Source organism: Myotis nattereri, assembly GCF_964212035.1.
Source record: "Myotis nattereri genome assembly, chromosome: 16".
In the NCBI taxonomy this organism is placed as follows: Eukaryota; Metazoa; Chordata; class Mammalia; order Chiroptera; family Vespertilionidae; genus Myotis; species Myotis nattereri.
Window position 1 is genome coordinate 55,005,289 of NC_138091.1, and position 17,720 is coordinate 55,023,008.

The 17,720-nt window shown below is 61.3% G+C and overlaps 1 protein-coding gene across 1 annotated transcript in view; it reads right to left on the reverse strand.

Moving 5' to 3' along the window:
* Positions 1-4,294: 4,294 nt before the first annotated feature.
* TIMP2 (TIMP metallopeptidase inhibitor 2) overlaps positions 4,295-17,720 on the reverse strand; it is a 32,907-nt gene continuing 19,481 nt past the window's right edge. The window contains exons 2-5 of the mRNA XM_081110376.1: positions 13,099-13,199; positions 12,739-12,847; positions 8,758-8,882; positions 4,295-7,003 (exon numbers count right to left, since the gene is read on the reverse strand). Coding sequence (XP_080966502.1) covers positions 6,806-7,003; positions 8,758-8,882; positions 12,739-12,847; positions 13,099-13,199 — 533 coding nt within the window. The 3' untranslated portion in view covers positions 4,295-6,805. The remainder of the gene's footprint in view (positions 7,004-8,757; positions 8,883-12,738; positions 12,848-13,098; positions 13,200-17,720) is intronic.

Genomic DNA, 17,720 nt, shown 5'->3' on the forward strand with positions numbered 1-17,720 from the left:
GGGACGTGGGGTGTAACTGGAACAAAGTTCACCCCGTAGTTAACACGTGGGTGTTGCTGAGTTGTTTGTTTTTTAAAGCAAATGAAAAGCAAAACCTTAGGAGCCTATTCCTTACCGGAGAATCCTCTACCAAGCTGCAGATTGAGATCTGTCCCCACGCGAGTCTGCTCTGGGCCCTAAGAATGATTCAAAAACACTCCTCACTACGCCAGGCCTGATACAGTACATGTGAGTGATTACAAGGGGGCCAGCTGCGGGCGGGGGCAACTGGCAGGGGAACGAGGAGACTTTATTCCAGCGCTGTCTCTAAATAGCAGGGGTTTGGGGACACTTCTCTTAACTAACTCTGAGCCTCAGTTTCCTTATCCTATATAATAAAAGGCTAACATGCAAATTGTCCCCTGGGGCGGGAGTTCGAGTGTCCGGAGCTCGAGACCTATAGCTCGAGACCGACAGCTCGCTAAGACGTGCGGCCAGCAGCCGCTAGGGGCCCTACCTGTGCATGAATTTCGTGCACTGGGCCTCTAGTCTGAAATAAAGATGTTCGCCAGCTTCTCTTTAATCCTTCCAATAACAAAACCAATGACATTTACTTCCATTGCTGAGCTCACACGTGCCAAATACCGAGCTGGCCACTTGGCCAACATTGTCTGCTTTAATCCTCAGGGCAACCCACAAAAAGATATGGTTCCTGTCTTACAGACGGAAAAGCTTGCATATGCGGGCTCCCAGCAAGCAAGCGGGGAGGCCCTGCGGGTCGAAACCCAGGTATTTATTAGGCTCTCCAAGTTCACACCTTTGGGTAACCCAGAAATCCTTGTGAGATGACAAAGAAATAGCCTGCGTCCTGCTCACTGCTTGGGAATGGAATCTGAGCCCTCAATGCTGGGAGGAGCCTGGGGCCACCCACACTCCAGCTCTGCTCCCCCTTCACCTTCCCTCCTGAGGCCTTCGGAGTGGAACCTTCTGGAGGTACGTTCACGGGACTCACATAAAACCCCTTCCGAGGGTGCTCGACCTCAGAGGTCAGCTGAACAATGCAGGCGACAACCACGGGGAGGCACATTCCATGCCCCCCAGAAGAGCCGGAATAAAGACTAGATGCTGTAGGAGCTTGTAGACCTAACGCGCAGCCACCGATTTGGAAATGAATTTGTGTTTCTTGTAAGTAACAGGAGCACTGACCGGGTGAGCACACCCACTGCTCCCGCCACTGCAGGGCTGCGGGCTGGCGGACCCCGCTGTGCAGAGGCAGCCCTCCCTCCCCTTCTTTGGAATCGTGGGTCCAGACAGTGCCTCCTGGACAACTCCCCTGGAGGCCCCAGGGGCCCCCCACACTCACCACACCCAGAAACCGCCCGCTCCCTCCCTCCCCTAGGCTGCCTCTCCGTTTCTGCCCTGTCACCCACTTGGGCTGCTGTGTTGGCACTCACACCAAATCCTCGCCCTTTCCCACTCTTCCCAGGCTGCCCTGGGAACTGTTCTGGGGGTGGGGGGGAGCCTGGCCACTTGGCAACTCTTGCAAGACCAGAGGGTGCAGGGAAGGAGAGGCAGAGCCATCCCTCCTGCTCGTCCAGAGCCCCCGCCTCCCACGTGTGCACGCCCTGGGCTCCCCCCGCGGCCTCCCACCGCGGCCCGCCACCCACAGGTGCTGACAGCTTCCTGTGGGCCCTCGCTGGCTTCTCAGGGAATTGCTTCTGTTAAACAAAACTTTGAACTTCCAAGGTGAAACTCCTAAGAAAGGTTTTATTGAGCCAAAATGCTAGCCCTAAAGAAGACTGGTCACCTGGCTGGCATGGCTCAGGGGTTGAGCATCGACCTATGAACCAGGAGGTCAGGGTTCGATTTCCCGTCAGGGCATATGCCTGGGTTGTGGGCTCCATTCTCAGTGTGGGGCGTGCAGGAGGCAGCCGATCAGTGATTCTTTCTCGTCATTGATGTTTCTATCTATCCCTCCCTTCCTCTCTGCAATCAATAAAAACATGAGGAAGATGAGTTGGCAAATGTTCAACGAGATAACATATGTGGAACCCTGAGCATAAGTCCCGGCGTGGCCAGTGTTAGCTGGCTGAGCTGCTGGGTACTGGGTGGTTTCCTAAGCAGCTGTCCACGGGAGTTCGGGCAGGGAGTGTCCTGAGCTGGGGGACAGGCCATGAAAGGAAACGGACAGCGCTTGTACCTGCAAAAGGGTCACCCCAGCAGGCCCGGGCCTGCTCACAAGCTGGTGGGGTCTGGGAACCTGGACCGCAGAAGGGCTCCCCCATTCGCTGCTCACAAGCCTGTTTGTTGAGCTGCACACCTGCTTCCTCTGGGAGCCTGGCGGGTGCCACGTGCTGGGCAGAGGGCGCCCCATCACAACCCCGGGGCGTCTCTAACCAGCTCCCCTGGTTGGAATGTTGCCCCTGCTCCGCCCCCCCACCCCAGCCCCCGCCTGAAGGGGCAAAGCAAGACACGAATGGCCTAAAAGTAAAAGGTCCGGCTTCCTTCTTCTCGGGGTGACAAGCAGCCCTGCCTCTGCACCCCACCTTCGCTCCCGTCCTCAAATGCTCCTCATACTCGCCCACTCCGTGAGGCTGGCGTCGGACCCGTCGCCTGGTCTCCTGGGAACTTCTCCCGCTGCCACAGCACAAGCACGGGCAGCGTCAGCTCCTGGTTCTGAATGGCTCCCCCGCCATCGGTTGGGCTCTTGGAGGGGAAATCTGCGAGCACAGCTGAGTGAGTGACCAGATCAAAGCACCGCCTCTCCCTCGCACTGCAGGATGGGCGAGGCGCTGCGGGGACCAGGTGCTGCGTGGACCAGGTGCAGGGGCGCGGGGGGGGGGGGGGCAGCTCCGAGCCCGGACCCCAGGCTGGAGGTGGGCCTGCCCATGGACTTCAACTCTTAACGCAAAACCCACGGTGACAGCAAATGGCCTGCAATAAAACTGACCCCAGCAAAGCACGTGTCTGGGGGCCACTGTTTCGGCTGGATTTTTTTTTTTAAAGTTAGGTCAGGTAAACATATCCATTAGGAATTAGGCGGGAAAAGACAGGGCCACCCAACTTTTAAAGTACTTGGACGGTCCTGGCGGCCCTTGCCTCCCTTCCTCCGCTCTCAGCCCCCCACCCCGCTGCATCCCCTACCATCACCACCCCACCCCGACCCCCGGGTCTGCTGCGTGCTCTGACCCGAGAGCCAGGCTGTCCCCCGTTGGCCCAGCCACTGTTCTGTCGCAGAATGAGCAAAGCTGAGGGGAAATAATGGTGTCTGGTCGGCTCCCTGACAATCTGGCCCCCCATCTGTGGGCCTGCAGGCGGCTTTCAAATTGTTTGCAAAGATCAAGGAAACTTGGCTGGTGGTCGGAACCGGAGCACGGTGCACCGTCGGGAAGCCCCGCTCTCCTGTCTGTTCTGTGGCAGCTCCCACCACGAGAAGCGTTTCTAAGAAGCCACGTGTGACCTGAACCCAGGGGTGGAGGGGGCGGCCAGCAGCGGTCGGCGCGCTGTTTGCCGAGCCCCGGGCCAGGCTGGGCGCCGACGCCAGGTCAGGGCACGTAGGACACAGAGTTTTGGCCTTATTTTCCCAGATGCTGCCACGCACCATTTCCCCACCGATGTCACCGACAGAAAACACAATCTGAACTGTTTCTGCAGCCGGGGACACGAAATGGATGGCATTTAATGCTCCGTGACAGAGCTCGGCGAGTGTGTGTGTGTGTGTGAGAGAGTATGAGAGTGTGAGTGTGTGTGTGTGTGAATGTGTGTGTGTGAGAGTGTGTGTGAATGTGTGTGTGTGAGAGAGTATGAGAGTGTGAGTGTGTGTGTGAATGTGTGTGTGTGAGTGTGTGTGTGTGTGTGTGGGAGTGTGAACAGAAAGACCTGTGCTCAGTGAATGAAAGGGCCCCTTCCTCCACTCCTATCATTTGCCAATTTAAGGAAATCCTGTCCGGGGTGTCTGCCCGGCTCTGGGGTGTCTGCCCGGCTTGGGGGTGTCTACCCGGCTCTGGGGTGTCTGCCCGGCTCTGGGGTTCCTGCCCGGCTCGGGGTGTCGGCCCAGCTTGGGGGTGTCTGCCCGGCTCTGGGGTTCCTGCCCGGCATGGGGTTGTCTGCCCAGCTCTGGGGTGTCGGCCCGGCTCTGGGGTTCCTGCCCGGTTCTGGGGTTCCTGCCCGGCTCGGGGTGTCTGCCCGGCTCTGGGGTGTCGGCCCAGCTCTGGGTGTGGGCCCGGCTCTCGGGTGTCGGCCTGGCTCTGGGGTGTCGGACCGGCTCTGGGTGTCAGCCCGGCTCTGAACATGAGACACACACGCAGGGAGCACGTTCTCGGTGATAATACTGTTTATTGTCCGCTGGCCGAGCGCTCACTCAGGAATGATACAAAGCATCGGAGACATGCGCAGGCTGCCTGTCCACTGGCCACGGCTCGTGTGTTCCCAGCACAGGAAGGTCCTATCCCAGCAAACACACATTGCCCCCCAAAAGTTTTTTTTTAAAAAACACACAAAGAAATCCAACAAAATCCACAAAGCTTTAAATTATGGCAGCAAGTCCGATATTATCATCAAGCAAAGGTTGGAGGAGAACTACCATGTAAACTTTATTTAAATAGCGTGAGTCGCTGCGTGAGGACACGGAGGGAGGAGTATAACATACATGAACAACGCCGAGCGGAGCCTCTGACCCCGTACACGCTGCGAAGCTCTACGTGCAGGGGCCTGAGCCGCCTTGGCAGTCGGCTGCCCCCCGGCCTTCCTTTCGGGTTTTTTTTTGGTGTTTTCCTGCTGGGCACGGCTCACAGGCCAACGGGCATGGATTAAATATGAAGGCCACCCTTTCGATCCTTTCCTTTGTAATAATTTGAACCAGAGGGAAGATGGGAGGCGGAAACAGCAACGATACTCAGAAAGGTCAGGCTGCGGCCGAGGGAGCCACCGCCCCGGCGAGGGCCACACCCCGCTCACACTCTGGGCCAAATGCTTCCGAGATGCAGAAACTTGGGGAGAAAAACCAAGTGCCCGCCTACCACCTACCGAGGGTCACAGAAACACAGCACAGGAATGGTCACAGCCGATGTCAGAGACAAACCGATCACGGAGTCAGCAGGAACGGGAGTCAAGGTTACACACGGGAACACCAGGCGGGAAGCAAACGGGCGGGCGTTCTGGTCTACACTGCGACCACGGGACCGGTCCACCCCGACATCTCACAGACATCACCCCTGCACGGCCCAGGGGGACCCCTAGTCTGTGCCCAAAAGGGAAGTCATCCAAGTCTATGCCGACCAGGCCCCGGGCAGCCACGGGGCCGCGTGCCAGGGGGAGACGGGGTCTGACGGGCACAGGGGCACCGCAGAGCAGAGCGGGCTGGGAAGACGGTGACCGCCCGCGGGCCAGGGACCTGCCTCATGGTGTGCGCGCGCGTGCCCGTGCTTCTGTGGGTGCATGCCTCACGAGCAGGATAAACTCAGAACTGGCTGTCTTTACAAAACAAGCAGGGGCAGAAGGATTCTCTTCATTCTGCTGAGCAGGGCCTGCCCGTGGCCACCCCATTGTGCCGGCGTCGGAAAGCCATTCTTAGGGAGCACACAGGTCCCCCGGCTCCCTCTGAATGAGGTTCCTGAATGGAGGCATCTTGGGAATGTAAGGACCATCAGCAGAGGGGGGTGCGCTGCACCTGGGTTCGCCTGCGAGCTGAGAACTCATCTTAAGACAAATGAGAGCCTCGAAAAGCCGCAACCGGCCCCGGGGGCCCAGAAAGACAGGAGTTTCCCCGAAGCCGCCTGCGCCTCCCTAGGGACTTCATCAGACACTTAGCTGGCTTCCCCCGCAGAAATCCAGGCACAGCAGCGGCACTGTCAGTCTCGGGGGGGGGGGGCGCATACTAAACCTCCGCAGATGGGGAGCCCAGCAGGACCCAGCTTTCCAACCCCAGGAAGTAACACAGACAGCACAGCTAGCTCTGGCCACTGGCCCCAAGCAACGCCCCGCAAAGCCAATCCATGCAACTCCCTCTAGACACGGATGCCAGGAGGAGGAGGAGGAGGAGGAGGAGGAGGAGGATGGAGGGACTTCAGAAGCTCAAGAACAAGCCAAGGGCAGCCAAGTGTCCCCCGACCTCTGTCCTCAGGGCAGAGCGTCTCACGCCCCCTAAGGGCTAGAGGAGGAGTGCAGGGGTGATGCCATGACCCACTTGTCACTCTCACCTTGCCCCAGCCGGGGGAGGCCCCCTAGAATTCTGTGGGTGCAGAAGAGTAATCAGGGCTCCTTCCAGACCAAGCCGCTCCCCACACAGGAGTTGCTGGTGTGGAAGCCCAGGTCAGCTCGGGGAGCCTGGGGCGGGGGACTTGCAAGGGGTGGGGATGACACCCCAGGGCCAGAGGTGTGGAAGCTGCGAGAAACGAGGGACATGCCCCTGTCAGGAGGGAGGGACCTGGTAGACCTGCTACACAGTCTTGCTACGACCCTCAAGTTTCTGCAAAACGCACATATCCAGGCTCTGCCCTGACCAGGCCGGGGGGAGGGGGACCCCCAGGTGCTGCCCGCTCAGCGTCTGTGACAGCGCCAGGCTGGGCCTGGGAGGGAAGCCGGGTCCCACCCCTGCCCGCAGCCAGGATGGAGGCTGGCCGCACAGAGCCCAGGCTGGGGGCGCAGGGGGGGGACCCGCCTCTCCCTCCAGGACCACAGCTGTACATAAGGGGCTACACGGGGGAGAATGACACTATTTAGACCCACTTGGATGACGGTTTTATTCATGCTATTTCCAGGAAGGGATGACGGAGCTGGACCAGTCTACGCTCTTGGAGGCTTCTCATTGGCCGAGGGGCCGCGGCCTCTAGGGGTCCTGGATGTCGAGAAACTCCTGCTTGGGGGGCGCCGCCCCGCGGTACCAGGCGCAGGAGCCGTCGTTCCTCTTGATGCAGGCGAAGAACTTGGCCTGGTGCCCGTTGATGCTCTTTTCGGTGACCCAGTCCATCCACAGGCACTCGTCCACGGAGGAGATGTAGCAGGGGATCATGGGGCAGCGCGTGATCTGGGGGGCGGGGGGGGGCAGGGAGGAGGACTCAGTCGGGACCCGGGCCGCGGGGCGGCTCCAGGACCCAGCAAGGCGCCTGGCGAAGGCGGCCGAGGGCAGTCTGTTGAATGAGTGACCGCGCGAGGGCAGCAGGGGGCTGGGGCTGGGGCTGGAGTGGAGGCGGCTGTCGGCAGCCTTTCCTGAGTGCCGGGCGATCCACACAGCGGCAGGCGGCCGCCCAGGGGGAGAGGAAGCCGGTGCACCCCCCCTGCAGCCCCAGCCACTGCAGGCCGCCTCCCTCCACGCCGGGCCGGCTGGTCTACCTTCTCTGAGCCCCGCAAAGCGACCCTACCTGAGCCCCGCCCTCCTACTCCTGGGAGTAGGTGAGCAATAGCGACAACAAAAGGCCGGCCGGCGCGGCCCAGTGGTTGAGCGCTGACCTATGAACCAGGGGGTCACGGTTTGATTCCCAGTCGGGGCACAGGCCCGGGTTGTGGCCTCAATGCCCAGCCCGGGGCGTGCAGGAGGCAGCCGATCAATGAATCTCTCTCACCATTGATATTTCCTTCTTCCTCTCCCGCTCCCTTCCTCTCTGAGATCAATAAAATATATTAAAACAACACCAACCACGAAGGGTCTGAGCTTCGGAAGACGGGCGGGAGGAGTGAAAGGGGCGGCACTCCGCTCTCCAGCACAGGGGCTCCGAGGGCATCAGCGCCCAGCACGGGGCTGAGGAAGCCGAGTCCAGCGGGTGGGGGAGGAAAAGGAGGCACGTGGCTTTGACTTTGTGTTGGGCTCAGAGTGCGCCCAGCACACGTGGACTGCGGGTCGGAACCCTCACTCCGAAGGAGCTAAGGGCTGGGCAGGAGGCCAGCTACCCGGTCGAGGAGGGCAGGAGGGCTACACGCAGCGCCTGCCCCAGGGCCCCTCCCAGCAGCCTCCGCGGGACGGGCTCGTGCTGGGCCCGGCCCCTCCGGACTGCGGCTCACTCACTGGGGTGACTCAGGGGCGCCTGGTGCCCAGGGCGCTTCCTGCGATGGGCTGCGGGGCGGGAGCCCTGACGGTGGCTCACCATCTGCGACTGCGAGAGCGTCAGTGACGCGCCCTGGCTGGTGTGCTCAGTGGATAGAGCATCGGCCTGCAGACTGAAGGGTCCCGGGTTTGATTGCGGTCAGGGGCACATGCCCAGGCTGCTTGCTCAGTCCCCAGTAGGGGGCGTGCAGGAGGCAGCTGATCCATGATTCTCTCTCATCATCAATGTTTCTCTCTCCCTCTCCCTTCCTCTCTGAAACCAATAAAACATATTTTTTTAAAAATTTAAAAAGAGGCTTAGTGACGCTCTCGCTGTACAGCACAACCTCTGGCCACTTTGTAAGAAGGGGGCTGGGGTGTCTGGTGCGAAGGACCACAAGGGCCCACGCGTGGAAATGGCTGCAACTCTGGCAAAACTGCAACCCCTGGGGCCTGTCACAGAGCAAGTATGGACACTTCTCTTTGTAGAAAATACTCACGGAACCATATTCTCCCCACAAAACTCCTCCTCCCAGGAGCTACGGTCACATGGCCAGGTGCCCCTTACTCGGCAGAGGCACGCCTCAGGGCTCGGTCACCACCGACAGCCTCACCCGTGGGGAGGCCACACCTCCCAGAGTCCTGTGCTAAGTCAGGGCCCTGTGCATAGAGAGGCCGGGGAAAGCCAGGGGTGAAACCCTGGCATCCACCTGGAGGTGGTGGCAGAGATGAGTTGAAGCCTGGAGGAGGCAGCGGCTTACCTTGCACTCACAGCCCATCTGGTACCTGTGGTTCAGGCTCTTCTTCTGGGTGGTGCTCAGGGTGTCCCAGGGCACAATGAAGTCACAGAGGGTGATGTGCATCTTGCCGCTCCCATCGGCCTTTCCTGGGGAGAGAAGGGACCACCGAGCTCAGCGCAGGGCATGCCGCCTGCTTCCTCGGCCCATGCCTGCATCCGGGCGGCCCGGGCACGGTGGAGTGTAGTTCTAACGGCACCACGTGTTAAGGGCAGACTTGTGCCCTAGCCGGTTTGGCTCAGTGGACAGAGCATTGGGCTTCAGACTTAAGGGTTCTGGGTTTGATTCCGGTCAAGGGCACGTACCTCAGTTGCAGGCTCCTCCCTGGCCCGGGCCCTGGTCAGGGCTGGTGCAGGAGGCAACCAATGGATGTGTTTCTCTCACATCGATATTTCTGTCTTTCCCTCTTTCACTCCGTCCAAAAATCAATGGAAAAAATATCCTCGGGTGAGAATTAAAAAAAAAAAAGCAGCAGCAGGGTGATTACTCCAGCACTTATTCTGAATCCTAATAACTAACAAGAGAAGGGTTCAGGCAGCCTTCGACACTTCAAAAAAAGACAGGTGTTTTTTCCGACCTGCATCCCCTCTCTGTGAGCTCACTGCTTCAGCCCCATCCCTGGATGCTGTGGCCTTCACACCGCACGCACTGGCGCACGCAGGGCCTCCCGCCCAGCGGCTCGCTCCTCCGTCACTGGCAGGCTGAGCTCTCCCTCCGGCTCGCCCCCCCGCCCCCGCCCCGTGCCCGGGCATGGCTACTGCATCCTCGCTTGGCGTCGATGTCCCCTGTCCCTGTTCCTTGCCTTTCTTTTGCATCTTGCTCCCTCACCACGTCGTAAGCATACGCCGAAAGGCTGGGTCTCACGCCTCTTAGCCGCAGCGCCCTGCAAGCAACTGCTCAATAGAAGTCCCCTGGGGAAGCCGTGGGGGTCCCAGCAATCTGCCGCTTATCTGCTGTTGTGGCGGCTTTCCCCTTCGACCTTTCCACCACTAACTCAAGCCTTAGCGGCAGCAGGCAAAGGCTGGCGAGGGTACGAAACGCAAATGGCATCTTTTCAACAGCCCTAGTGGCTGGGCCAGCGGGCGCTTCGGAGATCGTGGGTACATGGGGCAGCATCTCAGAACGTTAAAAGGAGACCCCTTTCATAATAGATAACTCAGATCTGATTGGGCCCGGCTGGTGTGGCTCAGTGGTTGCGTGTCGGCCTATGACCCAGGAGGTCACAGTTGGATTCCTGGTCAGGACACAGGCCCAGGTTGCGGGCTCGATCCCCAGTGTGGGGCGTGCAGGAGGCAGCTGATCCATGATTCTCTCTCATCATTGATGTTTCTCTCTCTCCCTCTCCCTTCCTCTCTGAAGTCAATAAAAATATATTTTAAAAAAATAAAAAAGACTCGCGTGGGCATGCCTGGCTCGAGCATCTGCTACAACAGTCTACGTATGTCTGCCTCGGAGGAAAGCAGTCTTTCTGGGATACAGAAAAACAGGAATTAATTAAAATTTGTTGCTGAGGGTTGCATGTTTATTTTTCCTTGTGGGGCTCGAGAGGACTCGGGGAGAATATTACGGGGCCGAGTCCCTGAGAACCCCCAAACATGCGTGTCCAACTCCACACGTGAAGGTGAGTCACCGACCCAAAGGGGGCGGGCTGCCCCGGGCCATGTGGTCACTCCCAGGGCGGCAGCCAGCGCCTGCGGAGTGGCTCGCTGCGCCCCAGGATGTCTGGTTGGCCCGTCCGGACTCCAGGAGAGAAAGATTTAGAATCCGTGGTTTCACCCGGGGCTGCCGCTGAGCCCGGGGAGGAGGTCGGGGTTGCCAAAGGGCACACAGGTTCCTAGAACAGGGAGGTATGAGGCCGGCAGCAGCCAGACCAAGGTCCCCACACCCCTGGGAGCCGAGGGGAAGGACCCAGCCCTGCCTCCTTCACAAGTGCCTGGCGGCCCTGCAGTTTGGGCAGACCGCCCCTAGAGGGCGGTGTGTCCCTCGCGGGCTCTCATTCTATTTTTATTTCTGTTAATCCTCACCAGGGATATTTTCCCATTAATTTTTATTTTTAAATGTTTTTTTTAAATATATTTTATTGATTTTTTACAGAGAGGAAGGGAGAGAGCTAGAGAGTTAGAAACATCGATGAGAGAGAAACATCAATCAGCCGCCTCCTGCACACCCCCCACTGGGGATGTGCCCCTAACCAAGGTACATGCCCTTGACCGGAATCGAACCTGGGACCCTTGAGTCCGCAGGCTGACGCTCTATCCACTGAGCCAAACCGGTTAGGGCTATTTTTAAAATGTCTTTATTGATGTTTTAGAGAGAGAGGAAGGGAGAAGGAGAGCGAGAAACATAGATCAGCTGCCTCCTGGGGATGGAGCCTGCAACCCGGGCATGTGCCCTGACCAGGAATTGAACTGGCGACGTCTCGTGCATGGGACAGTGTTCAACCAACTGAGCCACACTGGCCAGGGCTCCATTCGTTTTTAGAGACAGTGGAAGGCAGGGGGAGTGACAGAGGAACATCCATGTGAGAGAGTCACGTCGACGTTGCCTCCTGCCCGCGCCCCGAGCAGGCCGGAGATGGAGCCTGCACCGAGGTCCGTGCCCCCCACTTCCTCCTGTGGGTCCTCAGGTGCAGCACAAAGAGAGGACACCGCAAACCAGAAGCCGCTGGTTTGCTACGGCAAGTCCCCTGCACCATGGGGGATTCTGTCTCCTTTCTCTTCTCTCCAGATCGCATTTTTCTGATCATAAAAATAATCGCTGTCGTAATTTGCAAAACGGAGCCCATCCAGGGAGCTAGGAAAAGGAGACATAAGCAATGATGAGCCTGCCTCCCGCTGTTCCGGGCACGGGCCGAGCGGGCCCCCTGAGGCCGCTGGGGACGCCCGCACCGCGGCCTCCCTGCCTCTGGGGCAGCAGTCGGGGCTCCGATCTCTGCATCCTGATTCCGTCCCCACCCCCGCTCTCCCTTGGATGGCACTTTCCCTACAAAAATCACAGGCGCGGGAAGGGAAGCCGGTGGGGCTGCCTTGGAGAGGCGTCTGGCGGTTCCTCGAACGATGAAACGGAGTCACCATATGTCTCGCGATTCCACTCCTGGTATCCACCCCAGAGCAATGAAAACACACGTCCACGCAAAAACGCGTGCGCGGCTGTTCTAGCAGCACTTTCACAATAACCCCGAGGTGGGAACAGCCCCCGTGTCCACGGAATGATGAATGGGGAGGCGGGTGGGGTGTATCCATTCAGTGGAGCATTCCTGGGCCACAGGAAGGCGTGGAGGGCTGACACCCGCTACAACACGCGTGATGCTGAGGGATAGGAGGCAGACGCGAGGGCCCACGGGGGACATGGTCCCATAACACGGAAGTCTGGAGCAGGAAAATCTCAAGTCAGACGCGGCTCAGGGGTTGCCGAGAGCGGGGGGGGGGGGGGGGGGGGGGTGGAGAAGGGGGGTTGGGGAGGTAAGAGCTGGGGTACAACACTTGCGGACTCGGGCGATGGCTGCACAGCCCTGTCAACACCAAAGCCACTGAGTCACACTCTGTCTGTGGGTGAGCTGAACAGTGTGTGAATTATATCGCAATGAAACTGCCAACCGAGAGCGGATGCTCTTAAAGCAGCGAGACACTCAGGGCCCATAAGAGGGGGGAACCTCCCATCGTCCCCGAGCGCAGGAGCCAAAGTCTCGATGTAGCAGCAAAGAAACCAGGGGCGGGGGCTGGGCATGGGCTGGCGGGAGGTGGGGACCCCCGGACAGACCACAGGCCTCCTCCTCCTCCCCCGGGGACCTGCGCTTAGGAATGGCGACTACGGTTAGTTATGTTCTGTGGCTTTTACCACAATGCGCCACGGAGATGCCGGTGCACCGTCATATCAACAGATTAAAACGAGGTTCCCTCTCGGCCTCGGGCTCCTGTCCCCCGGCCCAGCCTGCGGCGCACGCACCTGCGATGAGATACTCCTTCTTGCCTCCGACGTCCAGCGAGACCCCGCAGATGGCGGAGGACGGGGCCGTGTAGATGAACTCGATGTCCCTGTCAGGTCCCTTGAACATCTGGGAAGACGAGGGGGGGCCCGGGTCAGCGGAGTGGCCGCAGCTGCAAACTCCGCTAACCCGGGGGCGGGGCCACAGCGCATCCCATCAGCTTCCCGGGCGTTTCCGGGTCAAGGGGCCCAGCGCACCTCCAGACGGGCAAGGGGGGGAGCTGGGGTGGATGCACTTCTGCGTGGTCTCTGGTCTCTGACCTCACTCTGGCCACCCCCCCTCCGCTGCCCCTCCCCCCCCACCCCCTTCCCCCCCCTCACCTTGATCTGCTTGATCTCGTACTGGATCCTCTTGATGGGGTTGCCGTAGACGTCATTGCCGGAGCCCACCTCCTTCTCGCTCACCACCTTGGCCCTGATCACTGCAAAGCACAGGACGCAGAGGTGAGCGGAGCCCCCGCACACGCACATGGGAAGGGGCAGCAGAGAGGCAGCAAAGCCAGGACCCTGCCGCACCCCGTAACCCGACAACTCGGGGATCAGGGCTCCCGCAGCCACTGGGCAGAGCTCTCCGTCTTTCCGTTTCCAGGAGTATCAGCTGGTGCCACCCACCGTCCTAATGGCTTTCAAAGCTTTGCCCTGCGACATGCGGCCGTGCAGGTCACTCGGGGTCAGTGTCACGTTCAGGCAGATGGGAGGGAAAGAAGGAACATGGAGCGGAGCGCTGGGGCTCCACAGAGCGTCCCGCCCCCACCCCCGCCCCCACCCCCACCCCCGCCCCCGCCCCCGCCCCCACCCCCGCCCCAGACGGACTCAGACCTCAGGACCTGCTGGCCAGGCCAGCTTTTCCCAGAGCAGGGGGGCCAGGACCACCGAGTGCTCTCTGCATCTCAGCCTGGTGCCGGAGCCCCGCCCAGGCCCAAACCCCATTCTCATTTCTTCTGTGGGAGCTGAGCCTTGACGGACACAGCCCAGGCCAGGACCCAGCCCGCACGGCCACAGCTAGGAAACGCCGCCAGGGCCGCCAGGACCGAGGGCTTGTTCCTGGGTAGCAGGCCCTCGGCCCAGCGGCTCCTCCCACCCCAGCACCAGGTGTCTCTTTAGTCACATCCCAACTCACGCATCCACCTCGGCTGCCTGCTGCCCACTGCCCGCATCTACAACAGGAAATGCTTGGCAATCCGGTGCCAGCGGCTACTTGCGCTGCCTCAGTGGGGCTGGGACGGATCCATTCCCAAAGCTTTGCGTGTGCTCTGCCCACCCCAAGTGCTGAACCCAGAGGTCGAACCCTGGCACCTTCAGGACAGGGGTGCCCGCCCTCCGGGTCTGGAGGTGTTGGCTGGTGCTTCCGGGACCGTTTCCCTAGAACTAGCCGCCTCTGCCACTCCCTTTACTTATTTTTATGGATTTCAGAGAAGCAGGGAGAGGGGGAGGGAGAGAGAAACATCAATGAGGAGTCCAGCCAGTATGGCTCAGGGGTTGAGCGTCAACCTATGAACCAGGAGGTCACGGTTCAATTCCCGGTCAGGGCACAGGCCGGGTTGCGGGTTCCATCCCGTGTGGGGCATGCAGGAGGCAGCGGATCAATGATTCCCTCTCATCATTGATGTTTCTTTCTCCCTCTTCCTTCCTCTCTGAAATCAATAAAAATATATTTTAAAAAAATTAAGCCCCAGGCCTGGACTCCTGTTTATTGAACACCTACTATGAGCTGGGCCTGGCACTGGCCCCGCAGTGGGCTGCTCTGCCTCACTAGCCCCCCAGCTACAGGAACCAGAGGGAGCAGGAGGAGGGAGAGTCTTTGTCAAGATTCGTGTGCTGCTTTGCTCCCCAAAAAGACGGCCTCTCCCCAGGCCGCTCAGATTTTGCCTTTTCTTTCTTCTTTCCCGTCTGCCGTCCACCCAACATCTGGGTTTGGGATCCAGGGTGACACACTGGCTGATGAATTCACCTCCAGATGTCGGCTACTGGAATGCACAGCCGTCCACTTAACTCAAAGCACACGCAACCACAGAGCCCCGCCCCCACCCGGGGCCGCGGACACCGCATGATGTCACTTCCTCCTGCCAGGAGCCTGCAAAACAACCCCCGCGGCCGCCAGCCTTCGGGTGGAAAAGAACAGGGTGGGCGGAAAGCGAGGCTCACGGAAGGCGATCCAGGGAGCACGGGCTCCGTTTGGGCCGCGAGCGACCGCAACCACCCAGGGAAAGACCCACGCAGGCCAGGCTGTCCCGCCGCCACCCCGAGGGGCAGGGGGCAGCGAGGGGCTTGCGGGAAACCTCGGGGTCCCCAGGCCCTGACTCATGTCCCCTCCCGCCCCCCCAACACCTCTGAGCCCTGCTGTGTCCGGAACAGGCCGGGTGCACTCTCTCTGGGGGCCCGGACCGAGACCTGCCTCTGAGAAGCTCTCTGAGGTCACGCGTGTCGACTGAGCTGTTATCTTGCCACGGGCCCAGCCGCTCGGAGGATCCGTGTGCCTCCCGTGTGCGTCTGTCCTGTAGGGCCTCTCGGACGGGGCTGCTCTGCCGGCCCGACTCCCAACCCCGAGGACAGGGAGGCCTCCGGGCGTTCACACGTGACTCGCAGCGGCCGTGGCCTGGGCCCAGGCCCTCAGCGCCCCGAATGCCAGCCCCCCGGCCCGGAGGCAGAGCCCTGGCCAAGGGAAAGTCACAGGTCTGCCCAGACGCGGGGCAGGAATCCCAGGATTCGGAAAAACACCCGTCCCCTGCGAGCTCAGAACCCGGCCCTGACTCAGCCGGGCAGGGGTGGCTCAGGGCCCGCAGAGGGCACGTCCCGGCCCCGCCCACCCCAGGCCTCCAGAGGGACGGGGTGCCCTTGGGTTTGCTCTCCGCCTCTGGGAAATGCCCAGCGGTCCCCCCATGAGGGGCCCTCGCTCCCAGTGCCACTCGCTGTGGGAGGGGGCCTGGGGGACTGGCCAGCACATTTGCCAGAGACCCTACTGGCCGCAATCCAGAGGGAGGGTGGGAGGACGGGCCGTCCTGCTGCGGCGACCGGAGTGACCGCTGGCCAGTGCGCTGGGGCCTCGGTGTGAGCGCGGGAGCCGCTGCGTGTGGTCACGCCGGCGCCCGCGGAGGATGGCTCATTTCCCGGGGGCAGACGGTGTAACGCCGTCCCCGTCCGGCACTTGGTCCATTTCTGTGCTTCCGGGTAGAATTACATGCCAATCACTTCAGAGGCATTTAGAAACGATTTTCTCCCAGACGCTCGGAACCCAGCCCCCATGCCCTCCAGGCTGGGTGGAGGGTCCGGGATCCCCGGGTGGGCCCCGCTCTACTGGGGTCCTGGGGGGGCGGCCGAGGGTTCCATGCTTCTGCCTACGCTCCCCAGAGAAGGGCGCCGAATTTAGACATCTCCACCCGCCAACCACAGCGCGCCGTCCTCCCAGATGCCTGCAGCCGGCTCCCGTGCTGCCCCCTGGGAGAACGGTCCCTGCCCGTCGATGACAGAGGACCCCTAACTGCTGGCCTGTAACTCGTCACCTCCGGGGGCACTGGGGGCTTTGGGGGCCCAGCAGAGACAGTTGGGCACCTTCCCAGTGGGCCTGCGTCTGCTTCGCGAGCAGGTGGGCTGCCCTCAGGCCGGAGGGCCGGGGACCTGGAAAGGGGACCGTGCAGGCACAGTGCAGACCCACTCGGGCACCCGGCCGAGGCCACACCCCTGGACTGCACGAGGACGGGGTGCGGCTGAGCAGCCCGGAGATGTCACAAGGGATGCATGACATCAGTGCTGGCTCGGTGCCCAGAGTCCGAGGCAGGGTCCGGCCCCACCGGCCCCTGCAGCCCCACTTCCCACCCAGCCCCCGCCACCCCAGGTGCCCTCAGTGGGCGGGGGGAGCGGGGGACTTCCCCGAGCACTCGCAGCCTCCCCTGGCCTCCACGCTGGGCCCCCCTCGGTCAGTGGTGGAGCAGGCCTCCAAGTCCACTCCTTTTAGGGAAATGAAGGAAAAGGGGCTGTCACTTAGTAATTAAAAACAGCCCTGAGCTGGGGGGAGCCGAGGGTTTCTCGGGTCCCTGCTGCGGCCGTGAGAGGCCACACTCCCCCCTCAGGGCCCACAACCTCCCGTCCCCAGGATCCGACCTCTGTCCCCAGCTCTGGGGCAGGGCCGTGCCTGTCCAGGGCGAGGGCAAGACTTGGCCGGTGGGACCCAGGTCAGGGTCAGGAATGCCTGGAACGGGAACTGCTCAGAGCAGAGGTGCTTGGGGTGGAGGGTGGGGTGGGGCAGGGAGGGTGACTGGGTGCAGCCCCAGCCCCGGGACACGCTGCCCACGAGCCTGGTACTTAGGGGCCTGCCAGGCCTGCCCAGTGCTGTCAGGATTCCAGCACGCACGTGAGCGGCTGTCCCCTGGATGCCTGTCTCCATGGAGACCAGCTCTCCCATCTCTGTTTCCTGCCCATGTGCTCCCCCAACCCCAACCTTGGAGCTGGAGGGAACGGTCCACACCCCGTGCCCGCCCCATCCCCCCAGGACCCTGGCACGACCCCGACCCCAGCCCGGCGCCCTCTGCCCTCCGCCCTGTGGGCCCAGCGGGACCTCACGCCACAGGCCTTGGTCACATGCCCGCAGCCTGGGGCTCGGCCCTTCCCGCTCACGTGCTGCTGAATCATGTGAAAAAAATGCACCGGCCCTGGGAGGGTTTGCCGAGAACAGAGCGGCTTTGTGGGGGCTGCTGCTCCCACTCTCTCCGCCCAGCCCAGCCCAGCCCAGCTCGGCCCTGCAAACCCCAAGCCTGCAGCCGGGGCAGGGGGAGCCGCGGCAGGGAGGGGCCTGGACAGGCGCTAAGGGACGGCTCTCCCCTCTCTTCCCCTCCCCACCCACAGGCTAGGAAGGGGCCCAGAGAGGCAGGGCGGACAGCTTGGAGGGAAGGGGCAGCAGACCACGGCCTGCCCACGCTGCCACGGGTGGCAGGGTGCTGCCCGCGCCT